Source organism: Agelaius tricolor, unplaced genomic scaffold (genome assembly GCF_023055355.1).
Source record: "Agelaius tricolor isolate 1412-34295 unplaced genomic scaffold, bAgeTri1.0.p SCAF_24, whole genome shotgun sequence".
NCBI lineage: Eukaryota > Metazoa > Chordata > Aves > Passeriformes > Icteridae > Agelaius > Agelaius tricolor.
Genome location: NW_027269284.1, coordinates 10427396 through 10441655, shown reverse-complemented (window position 1 = coordinate 10441655; position 14260 = coordinate 10427396). Strand labels below are relative to the sequence as shown.

Sequence of the window (14260 nt, the reverse complement as noted above, 5' to 3'; positions counted from 1 at the left end):
CTGAAAAACAGGGGAGACAGAGGTATGAAGGGCCTCAAAAGACCAAACTTATAACGGCCATTTATAGTTCGAATTAACTAATAAAAATATTTAAAATCTCTGCAAATCTCAAAAAAAATCAAGATTTTAGAATGCCAATAATCTTGAAAATAAGGCAAATTTTAGGGATTTTTCTGTCAGGAAAAAGGCATGGGCAGAAACATTCTTAACAGGAAAACTTTTGATGATTCATAATTCCTTATAGTTGCTAATTTTGGAGTGAAAATTGCCATTTTCAACAATTGATGTACATTCTGTCTCAATGATCCCATTGATCATTGTTGTATCAAGTTAAGTCAGCAGTACATTGCTTCTAGGTGAAAGAAAGCACATAAAAGTTTCATTTTTAATAACTGTTTTATGGCAACATTACCACATGTAGAGGAAAGCATATAACAGACTATTTCTAATGACAATTTTGAATCCAGTTCAGGAAAATTATGCATTTAAAGCAGACACTTAAGTACTGTGGAATTCATATGGACATGGTATAGCTAAATGATAATGGGCTAACTGAGTGTGAATCAAAGCAAAAAGATTTAGACCCTCCACGAATTTCTTTTTGGAGCACCCCAGTGCCTTGGAATGCACTTGGTTTCATACATATGAAAGTTAAATGTATGCATGAATTGTCCCAGAATAAAAACATGTCCTGGGTATTTATGAAGAGTGACCCCAATTCCTTAACAGATTAGATAATTTACACCTAGAAATATTCTTAAATTATAATCTTCTACCAGTACATACTAGCAAAGGGATGATTCATTTCTTAGTCAAGGTAATGAGCGTCTGCCCTTTGCTGTTCAGGATATTGGATTAATAGGTAACTCTATGTTGATTATGAATTATGATGCATTAATTTGCACACTGCTGCTAGGATGGCATTTAGCTGCAGATCTCATATCACATATTTATCACATGCTGGATACATCTTAATTCACTAGCAATCCACTCTCTGCACTTGTTTACAAAAATACATTAAGTATAATTATAACAACTTGTTTCAAATACACAAGTGTGTGCTCAGAAAATAACAAGAATATAAATTTATATGTAGTTTTTTATTTCCAAATTCTGCATGTAATAAAAGATAAATCAGAAAAAACTTAACAAAGCACTGCAAAGACCAGAGCTTTTCTTCATCTATAGAAGAATTTAGGCACTGCAAACACATGACAGCAGATCCATGTAGTGTTTTAATTTTGGATTTAAAAAAAAAATGGAGAAAAGTTGGGATTTGGAGTCCTCTTTTTTACTGTGATTCTGACACAGTCTTTTGTAAGCATTTTTTAGTTTCTTTATCTATTATACTCAGTAAAATTAGGATGACAAAGCTCCTTTCAGCCACCTCTTTATGATTTTGTTGGTTTAGGTTGCAAGAATTGATCACTAGTATTACAAGCAAAAAGTAGTAAACAATCCACATTTCACATGCAATGCCCCAGGAACAAAATTATTTATTCATCTCATTTGAACTGATACTTCCTTTCATGAGAGAAAAATTTGCAGAGGAAATGCATCTATGAGTAATTACATTCATTGCAACCAAAGGAAATCACACACACAAAGAATTAGACTTAAAATTGTTATACAACATTTTTGTGGTTTTGATATTTTCAAGACACTCAATACTGAGCTCAGGAAAATGTGATTAGTCTGCACTCTTTTATCCATTCTTTCTGACTTGATGTTGATTTAATTTTATCCCAGAGGCCCTATGAAATCCATTCAGCCACCCCCATTGATGAGATACTCAACATGTTCAAGATCGAAAGGGTTCACTACTCATCCGCATGGTGCAAGGGCATGATAGCACTACTGAAAAAGGTAAGAAAGCACAAATACCTTCTGTCCTCTGTTCTCTTCTCTACCAGAAGCCTCTCTAGCACTGGAAAAGGCATCAGACAAACACACACATTAGGTAGTCAGCATCTCAAGGATAAGAGAGCAGAGCTTATCTCTAGGCTATTCTGAATGTGAGTGGTGTGGTATTTTCTCTTCAGAAGGTGCAGTGTTCTTAGGCTTAGACTCAGGCTTTTCGTGGCTTCAAAAAAGTAAAAAAATTTCTTTTATTTTAAATTTCTATTATTTTGAAGCTGATTCACTAGAGATAGTAAAAGTTTGGGGATCAGTAATTCCTCGTTTGTGCTCTGGCCTCATTTCCCCCCAGCTATGGATATGCAAGTGGGACAGGAAAGGAAGGACCACTCTGCCCTCTGAATTTCTGCTGCAGTTTCCAGACAGGGAGATTAGAAATTAGAATGGCTGTATTTCTTCCTGTCCCATGTTGCTATAGTTGCAATAACAAAAGTTGAGCCAGTTTGCTGTAAACATCACTAGACCATGAGGCAGGGCTCTTTCTGAATGCATCCAACCCTAAAAATTGTTTTCTTCCTAAAATCCAAGTTTTTTGTTTGCTTTAATTGTCTGTCTACACCACAAAGATAATCTCTCTCTTTTAGGTATTTCAGATCATCAATATTGATACTTGAACAAGAAATATTTGTGAATGTCTGAATGGAGTAATAAAACACATGTCTTTAGTAGCAATTAGCAATGTAGTCTTGAATAGATAGAGCAGTGAGGGGGATAATTTTAATTGCTTCCAGGATTCTCAATGTAACTGTATTTTCCAAAAAATTAAAGAGAAAATACAAATTGTTGGGTGGCATTGATCTGTGATGTTTCATTTTGTGAGGGCTCTTGTGTATTTGTAAGCAGACTTGTGTTGCTAATACATTTATACACTTCATGCCTGCAACAGCCATCTGGTGGCAATTAAACTGTACTCATATCCTGTGACTTATTACTTTTAATTTTTTTTCAAAATTGGGGCTTCTAGCATCTGTTAGAAGATTCCCTAGCCATTTTCTTACTTAAAAATATGTATCATAAAATTCATGTATGTGATACATTTACTGTTCTATATGGCATGCAGTTCCTTAGAAAATGCCTTGTGCTTGATCACAGCTCCTCATTAAGGACCCAGAGTGTCGCCTTTCAAGCCTTGCAGACATCCAGAACTCTCCATACCTGGCTGATGTCAACTGGGATGCTGTTCTAGAGAAAGCTGTGACCCCAGGCTTTGTTCCTAACGTAAGTTGATATTCCAGGTGAACAGTGTTTGCAAATTCTGGCTTTAATTATCACTGCTGTTTCACTTGTTTATGTTTGTATTTATTGCTCTTCAGTGATTTACTTTGGTTTCTGCTTTCATTTACTCAGTCACAGCTAAGGGAAAATTTGTCCCATTTCAATAGATCACAACATAAACTAATTAACCTTGGCTCACTTTTTGTTCCTTTTCAAATAAAAGAAAACCTTTTCCAGACTTTGCATTTCAGCTGTTAGAGCAAATGATTGTCAGAGTTAACTCTGAGACAAAGAATACCAAGAAGGCTGTTGTGGCTGTGAAAGTTAGACATTTGAATAATATTTGGAAAACTTTTTAACACCAGAATGTTGTTACTTTTTCACTTAAAAAATAATAGTGTTTCAAAAGGCTGACCTATTTTCTTTGTGACAGTTTCTTACAATCAAACATTCAGATTCTGTGAGGGAATCTGGTGGTTTCTTTTTTACCATGGTCCCATTTTGTTGGTATTTTCTGGATATTTCCTTTTTGCTTATTTTCAGGTTAAATGTATTTGAGGGCCATGAATAAAAAGCAATGACTGTAGTGTTAATATGCTGCTTCACTTTTTTCAGCCATGTTGCGCTGTAATTGCTGTAGAAACAACATATTTGAAGCACACCAAGGTTTGTTTCTGGGTTTTTATATTATGCATATATTTTTATATCATGTAAGTAAAGATGAGGAAGGTGGAATGGGTGGACCCTGTCTTCATCCAGGTGCACATCAGAGTTCATGATAAACATGATGGGGACAGGATCCAGCCCTTCAGAAGGTGAGAGAGCATTGCCTAATGGTAGCCAGGTGTGCTGCCAAGACACTGCTCTCTGTGATTGCTGGGCTCCTTGGCACCTGGCCAGAGCCTTTCTGGAGGCAACACCCTGCAGGAGAAGACAGCTGTGGGTGGGCAAGCAGGGTCTCCCTCAGGGAACAGGGAGAAAGACCAGGAACACAGCAGGTAACAAGCACACAGGAGAAGGGAAAGGCAGGCCCCTCTTACAGGCACTCCAGGGCAATGTCCATCTGTGGGGAAATTCCTTCCTTTCACTTTGTAGCTCAATCCTAGCGCAAGAGAGAAGCTGGAGAGGTGGATGTCATATCTACCAGGCCACGACTCTTTCACTCTTACTTGATGCCCATGCAGCTGGAATAATTGCTGTGCCAGGATCCTCTACACGCTCTCAGGTCACTGTCCTAAGCAAAGCAATGCAGAACAAAGCCCCTTCTTGGCCTCCATTCTCCTGGTGTGTGGATCTACAAGATGAGGGGAGACTGACTTTCCTTTTTTACTTTTTTCAAGTTAGAGCTGCTCTTTGAGATATCAGAGGTGTGGACTTGCTTTGCAGGCAAAACTCAACCAATTATTTACTTCCTACTCCCAGCTAAAGGTTTAATCCACAATGGTCAGGATGTGGAAAACTTCACAACATAGTATTTTACAAGGGAGATCCAGTTCCCCATACCCAAAGATACAACATAGGTGGAGTTCCAAGAGTTTCAGACTCTGCAAAGACAGCTTTTCTTTTCACATTTGGATTCACTTCATTTGTCTTTTGGCAGCATCTATAAAACTGAAGGAGAAATCTACAATATGTGAAGCAAAATAATATTCTTCATTTAAAAGGAAATAGGAGTAAAATGTTTCATTTACCTATCCAGATTAATCTGAAAGTCCCATAACAAGCTCTACCAGACTCTTCCATGAAGAATCTGATATTGCAGGGCTTGTTCCACCTGGTTGATCAAGTGTGTCAGGAAAAGCAGTGAGGTGAGAACCAAAGTGTCTTTTCTAGCCCAACATTTCTTTTTATAGAAGCTTTGCTGTTTCATGAGACCAAGTTTGGTCACACATTTTCCAAGAACTTTCTCTTTGTAGACCAGCAAAACTTTCACTGATTAATTGAGGCCATACAACATAATATTTCTTGTTTTCCAGCCTTTGGTAAGAAGGTGAACTGGGGCCCCTGTGACCTCTGTTTTGAAGCCAGAGAGTTTTATAAATTTTGACAGCTTGCTTTGACTGTCAGGAGCTTGTCTGCCTTCTACAGCTGGGAGGGCACACAGGAGGCCCATGGGAGCAATGTCCCATAGCTTAATTTCTAACAGCTTAATTTGATTCCATAAACATAGTTCTTACTTAACTAGCACATGTGTTTCTTTATGGCTTAGTTAGTTTCTTCATTTTCAGCTTGGAGTCATAAATTGTTGTAGGGTTTCTTAAAATACAATTTGCTTTTATTTTTAAAGCTTTGGAATTAAAGTGATATATTTTTTAAGTACTCAATCAAATCTAAATACTATGGATAAAAACCAAATATGTTCTACTAAAGCTGGCTGGATAATATGCAGGAAAAGGCATCAGATATCTAAATAATATGCTCTGACTATAGAGAGTTTGCTAGGAATAAAAATGATGGAGTGATCTCTAAACCAAATGTTTCATTGTAGGACACCACAAATTATACAAGTAGTTTCTTATGTGATTTTGCTGCTTAGTGTCTTTGCTTACTATAAATATCTGTCATTTATATATGACTTATTTTAGTACTTCCACCTTGACAGTGACAATGGTGTGATTGAAATCTCAGAAGTCCCAGAGGAAAATAGGTTGCTTTTAACATCTTCCACTACACAATTCAAATTGTTTGCAAATTTTCTGTGAAGGACTTTCTGGTATAACAAAGAATCTTAAAATTTGAGTCAAGCATCAGAAATTAGCATGGCATTTTTTTAATAAAGAATCCAAAATATTTAAGTAATATGTGTAATGGATAAGGAAAACCTCAATAAAGTGGATAGAATAGAAAAAGAATAATAGATTAGAATGAAGCACCTGATTGGGAAAAGCCAGCAGTGATTCACCAAGGACAAATGGGATTTTCCAAACTTTATCATGACAAGGTAACCTGCTCAGTTGATATGGGGCAAGTGGTTCTCATTGTTTACCTGGATTTCTCTAAGGCTTTTGAAACAGTTTCCCACTGTGTTCTTTGTGAGAAATGTATGTGTTATGGTATAGAAAAGTGATCCATGTAATGGGTGGGAACTGGTGATGGGCTGCACCCGGGGGAGGTGGAAAAATCTCCTCCTCAAACAGGGAGCCTGTCACAAGTGGGGTCCCCCAGGGATCAATATTGGGTCCAACACTGCTTAAAACCCTAACAAATGATGTGGAGCATGGGATCAAGTGTACCCTGAGGAAGTCCACTGATGATACCAAAGTGAGGGGGAAAGTGGACACCTTGGAGAACTACCCTGCAGGAAGACCTTTGTAGGAGTGGGCTAACAAGAACCTTATGAAGTTCAGCAAGTGTAAGGTCATCAGCCTGGGAAAATATAGTCCAGGGTGGGATCTGTCCAGCTGAGGAACAGCTCCAGCAGCTCTGGAGGTCCAGGTGGACAGCAAGCTCAGTGTGGGAGACCAGGGTTCTGCCATGGCAAAGAAAGCCAAGGGGAGGTTGACTTGCATCAACAAGTGCATCACCAACAGAGACAAAAAAGTCATTGCCCCACTCTATTCAGCACTTGCCAGGCCACACCTGAAATACTGTGTTCAGTTTTGGTCCCCACTACACAAAAAAGCTGTGGACAGGCTGGAGAGGGTCCAGAGAAGGGCCACAGAGGTGATCAGAGGAGTGAGAAATAGGCCATAAGAGGAAAGTCTGAGAGAACAGGGCTTGTAGAGCCTTGAGAAAAGAAGGATTAAGGGAGACCTTATCACCATGTCCCACTACCTAAAGGTTAGCTACCAAGATGGAGACTCCATTTTACAGGGAGTCACATGGAAAAGACAAGGGGTATTGGGTACAAGTAACTCCTGGGAAGATTCCAGTTGGACACAAGCACAAAATTTTTCATAACAACAATCAGCCATTTCAAGAATCTGTCCACAAAAACAGTGGAGTCTCTAAAACTCTTTGAAGATTCAGCTGGACAGGTTGCTGTGCCATCTTGTCCAGACTGGGGACTGTGGTTTTTCCCAGAAAAGTTGGACCAGATGATCCTTGAGATCCTTTCCAATCTGGGATTCTATAATAGTGTGAACCCTTTTCTATATGAATGCTGCTAACTTAAGCAGGCCTGCTCCTTCCTTTGTTCTCATGGACAACATCTAAATAAATGAATCCACTGCAACACTTCAGCAAATCAGATTTCAGCAAGGTCTTAGAGGTACTCCCCAGCTCTTCTGCACTATTTCTGGTGTCACTACTACTCTACAGCACTAACTGATATTCTGATGAAGACCCTGGGCCAGATTAATCTCTCACAGGGCAGCATAACTTTTGTCACTGTTGGAATATATCTGTTTATAACCAGGAAGAGAATCTAACTCTTTATAATTGCTTTATAATATGATTTTTATCTTATCTCCCTTATTTAAACTTTGAGCATCACTTCAGGCCTAAAAAGACAGTTTTCATTTTACAGATGTAATTGAGGAGCTGTTCGTTATTACTGCTGTTAACACTTGCCAAACAAATTAAAAAAACACAACAATGCTTCAAAGATTAACTTTGAATCCTTTTGTATCAGAAAGGAAGACTGAACTGTGATCCCACATTTGAACTTGAAGAAATGATTTTGGAGTCCAAGCCTCTCCATAAAAAGAAAAAGCGACTTGCCAAAAACAAATCCAAAGATGGAGCTAAGGAAACCTGCCCACTGGTAAGATGGGGACTGTGGCTGCAGTCAGTGGCATTTTGTTTACACTCTAATAGGCAAACACAGTTATGTTCAGCTTTATCATCTCTGAAAATATACTCAACCTCTCCATCTGTCATTTTATACATTGCATAAATCACCTCCAAAGCAAGATGAAAAGCAACCATTTATTTCAGTCAAATAGTAACAACATCTTTAAACTAGAATAATTTTTAAGATTATCACAGATGCTCATTTAAAGTATGAAAAACTGTTGCCAGTTGCGAAAAACACTTCCCACACATGCACAAATAGTTACAAAGAGTATTTATTTGCTGCTACTACTACCCAAAATGAAAAGTATGCAGTGAAAAGGCTCGTTATTTATAAATATGTTAAAGCTGTCTCTTCCACTCTTGACTAATGTGTGCCATGTAGAAAGATGCATTGTATGAACAGTCAAGAGTACCGAGAAGATTAATAATAATTTCCAGACTTGAATTATCATCCCAGTGAGGTTTTATAAATTATGCTGCTACTCCTAATGATTTTGAATGTTCATGCAAGCTGTTCTTCCTAGAGCTATCAGATGTAAAAATCCTCAGGAATTCTTTGTGAAGAACTTCTTCCAAAAGAATGAGATTGATTGTGCTATCACAGCCCAATTTAATGAGTCTTCGAAATGCCTCTTGATAGCATTCATTCATAAGCATTTTGTTCAGTGTTGTTTGTGTTGTTGTGATTTTTGTCTATGATTCCTCATCTTTTTTAATCAACCTATTCATGCTGTTTTTTAAAGAACGTACACCTGCAGCAGTGCTTGGAAACCGTTAGGAAAGAATTCATCATATTCAACAGAGAGAAGTAAGTGCATTTCTTAATGCCTCTTTAGCATTCAGTACTAAAATTAAATTGAGAACTATTTTTTTTCTCACAGTGTAAGGGAAGGTGATTAATGATCACAGCAGCAGAGCCTAAAAGACTGGATTTCCACTGATTTTTTCCTCTTATAGTCTCTGGTGTGATGGTTTTGTAGTTCTTGCATCTCTGCAAGCAAGCAGAAGACCTTGTGATGAAAGTATGTTAGAAATATGAGGTAAATGTTACTGGAACTCCCCAGAGAAACCATCAGTAATTAAGCAGAGGAATGCAATAAAAGGTACTACTTTTTCACAACTCAAACAAAACCAAGGGAACTCATAACTCATGAAATTTTAATGCTATGGACAGCACTGTTCTGACTTGGAAAAGCTGTTCATACTTACCCACTATTTAAAAAAAAAAAGTGTATTCCGACATTAACTATTTCAACAAGGCTAAGTATTACACCTCTACCAAACATGAAGCAAGAACTTAAGAACTTCTAATCTAAGTGTCAGCCAGGGTTGACAGAGGCACAAGACTGATTCCCAAGGATATCAATAATCTTCCTGCTTCAATTAATGCACGGCCTTTCTCTTAATTATGGCCTCTGAGTCATTGTGGACCTGTTTGTATTAGCAGATACAAGTCATAACAATAGACTTTTTTGTGTCTTTGGTCAAATTATTGCATTTCATTCAAGTGTATTCCATGTTTTTATTTGATCTAATTATATATGCAAGCCTTTCTGATAGAGTTGTGAGATGTTAAAAATTAATTTAAAAGTTGTGACTATTTTATTTAATGCATACAGTTCAGGTAATTACTGTGTCTGTAATTAAAACTGAAAAGGAACTGTCAGCTTTGCACAGTTCATAGAATAGCACAAAGGAAATTATGCCACGATCCACCTTTCTTCCTGTTACAGAAATGTCTGTGAGACATTTCTGACTGATACAGACTGCTCACAGAAAATACAAGGCCTTAGAAAGAAAAGGAAGGTCCAGCAGATTCTTCATGTTATTTTGCATGATCTCTAGCACAAGAAAGCTGGTTTCTGTAAAAGCCATAAAGAAGAGAACCCAGACCAAGTCAGCCCATAGAAAGTTTCAAGAAGCATCTTGGTGGATTCCTTGAATCAGTTGAACTACTGAATGCTTGAACTTTGTAGTTTAACCCACAAAATTTAAAATTATTAAGATCATAGTAACAAGATTAGAAAAATATTACATTGGTTAATCAATTTAATGAGTTTCCTAGAAGCTGTTCATACAAGTAATTCATTTCCAGGTATTAGTCTCCCACCTACCCTAGAGTCATATATGAGGCATATCCAATATGCAGCAATTTTTGGAAGTTAGAACACCAGATTTTTGTAAGACACTCAAAATCTCATTGGTGCGTTCACTACCTTGAACAATGTTTCTTGTCATGATTTTACTGCATTATTCTTGAATCTTTTTATGCATAGAAATTTTTTTCATTTGTTTCATATTGCACAACTACAGTAACAACACAAGCTATAAAAAACTCTGAGAGGCTGATGAGAAATCAAGTTTAAATGGAGTACAAGTAAAATGGAAGCAAAAGGTAAAGCACATGCACTTCAGCCAGAAAAGCATGTGTTTTGGTCATTGCTTGATTGGCTTTGACAAGGTAAAGGAAGAAAATTTAGTTTAGACCTATAAGAGATCCTGCATTGTCTAAAGCCAGATCACAACCATTTCTCTTTTCAATTGCATCATAATTTAAGAAAGACATGGAGAGACTTCTGTAATATTTTTCAAGGAAAAAGAATGTTAAGAAGGGGGGAAGCAGATGTCAAATGTTTGAAGTGCAAAGTGAGTTCAAGTTAATGAGAACAAAACAGGAGCAGTGGCAAGCAGAGATGCCATCATACCAGAAGCTACACAGCATACACCAGAGGAACTCAGGGTGGGTTTCCTCAGACCTTCTGTGCCCTCAGGACTGGATGTACAAGCTGAGGCTGTGCTTACATGTGTTTCCAAAGCCACATGGCCCATCAACTTCTTAGGAACAGCTGAGATGCTGAAAGATGTGAACCATTTCTTCCTACAAATATAATACATATTAGAATGTGATGGTATCATTAGGTGAGGTGCCAATCCCAAACAGGGCTTTAAGTCACTCTCAGATTAAAGCAGCCAGATGTTTTGATATTCTTCCATGTTCTTCTACACAGAAACTGTTGAAAGTATCTGTGTATTTCCTTAGATCTTCATTATATTCAGCAGCAAAAATCTACATTTTATTGTCACTTAAGCCTTCTGCTCAGTTTACGTCAGTGTCACAGAACACTACATAATTACTAATAAAGGATGGGAAAAAAATAGCATGTGTTTCAAGGGAAAAAAATGAGACTCCCCATACTACAAGGATGCAAGGAAAAAATCCAGATGCTTCTAACTGAGCAACACTAAGTCAGGTGTTAATACATAGGTAATTTTGTGGTGCTAGCCATCACAGTTACCACAACATCTTTCAATTCAATAATTGTAAAATATCTGCTATTAACAGCAAAATCTGATATTTTTGAATGCCTTGCTGGCAGCTCTACACGGTGCCTCTTTTCTACTGTGTGTCTTTCATCCTGCAAGAGACACTGCAAATCTTGCAACGTGTCATCCTTGCTTTCTTCTCAAGAAGCTCAGGAGACTATCAGAAACTCTTAGACTGTAGGCAAGAGGAGCAGGGGCAGGCAGGGAAAAGGCCCACTATGGTAAAAAGAATTTAAACACAGTGAAAGAGACTGAAGTATGTTAAAAGTTTTGGTTAATGAAGACAAAGACAGAATGTGCACATTTATTCTGTTGCTCTCTGTATTTAAGTATTTGTAGGAATGTTTTAAGCAAGGGTTTTATGGACAAAGACATGAAGTTAGTGATTGTCAGCAGTGGGTAAAAAGTTAGATTTGTATCCCTTACACAATCCTGATTAGAAGGCATCATCTTCTGTTGAATATTTCAGTGGATGTGAGCTACAAATTAAAATATCTCTCTCTTTGTGTGTGTGCGTGTGTGTGTGTGTGTGTGTGTGTTGATGTGACATGGGGGTATGGAATCTGTCCACAGTGAAAATATCTTCCAGTACCTACAAGAGAGGGGCACACACTGCCCTGATCCAAAGTAAAATGACATAGGAAAATCCTTTTGCAGGATTTGTTTTCTATTGTTAAAGGTGTCAGTGTAGTCTCTTAGTTTTAAACACATAAACTAAATAAACTCTGATATACAAATGACACTGATTAGCTTGAAAATAGTATCTAAAGTAGTTTTCAGGGATCTGTTTGGCTCCTTTTTGTGGCAAAATAACTAGTTTTTTAATTTCATTTCTGTACATAGATTTTTTTTTTAATATCCAGAAACGCAGCACCAAACATTTTCCAGTATCTTAATTGTAAATCTAAAAGTGTATTTCCATAGACTTGCCAGCAATTTTTCCAGAATTTGCTATAATTTATTTTTCCAGAATTTGATATAATTTATAAGTATTTGATATAATTTAGATAAATGTAGGCTACATTTTCAAGTTTTCGTTTTTTAATTTTGTGTGTGTGTCTGTGGTGGGGGAGATTGTACAGATAAAACCACATTGTTTGCTTGTAGCTTTATTAAAAAGCTGAGCAGAGATTATTTTGTGCTGTTATCACTAAACAGATCTTCACAAAGAACTACATTTCTTTATGAATATCCAAAATCTGGAATGACCAGAAATTAAGAAAAAGACCCAATATTTGCATGTAATGAAATAATATTTCTTACCCTTTATGGTCCTGAGTCTCCTCTTCTCCCTGAAAGATGCCTTTAAGATTGCAGATGTGAGAAATCAAAGAAGAGAAGAAAATACAAGAAATATTTGCTTATCAGGCAGAACAATCCTTCAGTTAGATGCTTCACAAACTTAATCAAAATTATCAGCCTGCTAAAGAAAGCAAAATCAAACATCCACATTTTACTGTCTAGAATATGTATTTCATATATCCAATGTACATGAAAATGGGTTAGAATTCTGCAAAACTATTTTAACAAATGCAATGAGCTGATTAGGAAAATATCCATGTTTTTAATAATTCCAGTTAAAACTTTCAAAACATTCCTAGTGATTTTGAATTTGGAGGTTTTTAACTTAATACTACTATGCTGCAATAGCGTTGTTATGATATTCAGCTGTCTTGTTCCCACTGATCTGAACAGATTTGTCTCTGCCCTAAGTACTGATACACCTTATTCCTCTTCTCAGTATTTATTCAATGCTAGCACACTAAAAAATGTGCCACAGATTGAAGCACATTACTCTGTCTTTTCCTGCTATCATTCCTTCCATTTGAGCATATCTAGTTCTCTTGTAAATGATCCTGAACAGCTCGAGGTGAACAGACAGCTCTCTGTTCCCAGAATAAACACCAAAAACTTGAGGGAGCATATTTTAAGCTTACTAAGATACTTAAAATCCTCTTGTCTTATTTTTTCCATATCATGGAGGAAAAGCTTACTTAATATTCTCTGCATTATTTATAAGATGAAATTTATTATGTCTCTTATTTTAGTTCATTTTCTTTCCTTTTAATTGTCTTTTAAGATTCAAATCCACAGTCCCTGAGTAGTCTCTTTCATTTCAGTTTGATTGAAATTGAATATTCATAATGATTTGCAGTGTAATTCATTGAACGTATTTTTCTTAATATGTATTTTATGTCTCTTAGTGTCTCTGGAGATATTTATCATAATCCTTCAAATATCTGAATGCTTTTTGGATGAGGCTGCAGTCCTTTTCTTGCCCCTTCTGCTGACCTTAATTCAGTTCAAATCCATTTCTTTCTGAGCATTTCTAGAGGTTACACTGCTCTTCACTGAACCTTTCTTCTCTCTTTTATAATGGATCTGTCTGCTTTTGGAGATTGCTCTTACAATTGGAAAGATGCTTTTCTGAATGTGATGATTGAACCTGGTTGGTGTTTGGGCAGTAATAACTGTTGCTTGCCCACAGAAGCCCTTTCACTTCTGCCTCTGATTCCTGCTTGCTAGTACTGGTTTAGAATTACCAATGCAAATGTCACTCTCTTCTTAGTGAGCCAAGCTACCTAAAAGTTTGAGCATCACAGTCCCAAACTGGTAATTTTTCTATAGGTATACCTTCAAATTCACTTTTTTTGGAGAAAGGAGTGCATAGGAGTGCATACAAATGCCCTTGTTTCTCTTGTTGATGTGTTCTCTTCACTGTTTCATGGAGGGGAAAAAAAAAATTACAAAGGGTAACCAGTATCTGGAAGCTCATTGTAAAAGTCTTCCAGGAAAACTGGTCAAAGTGTTCCCAAACAAGTGCTGACATCATTATAATGGCTGCACTCCACCATCCAGCTTTGGGAATGAAAGTTGCATGGGGGAGCATCTGTCAGCACATTCTCCACCTTGAAATGTGGTCCTGGAAGGATCAGGATAACAGATAAATCCTCAGCACTGGAGGCCAGAAATGAGTTTCTATTCACAGAAAACTAAACACAAATACAACTCATAAAAACTAATTGGCAGTCAATTCACAGGCAGAGGAAAGAGGAGTCTCCATTTG

The 14260-nt window shown here is 37.1% G+C and overlaps 1 protein-coding gene across 2 annotated transcripts in view; it reads left to right on the top strand.

The window, feature by feature from the left end:
• Window positions 1-14260, top strand: part of STK32B (serine/threonine kinase 32B) — a 157917-nt gene that overhangs the window by 131011 nt on the left and 12646 nt on the right. The window contains exons 8-11 of one of the 2 annotated variants that reach the window (XM_071447319.1): window positions 1750-1866; window positions 3010-3135; window positions 7706-7837; window positions 8613-8677. In XM_071447319.1, coding sequence (XP_071303420.1) covers window positions 1750-1866; window positions 3010-3135; window positions 7706-7837; window positions 8613-8677 — 440 coding nt within the window. The remainder of the gene's footprint in view (window positions 1-1749; window positions 1867-3009; window positions 3136-7705; window positions 7838-8612; window positions 8678-14260) is intronic. The other variant, XM_071447318.1, reaches the window with a different exon arrangement.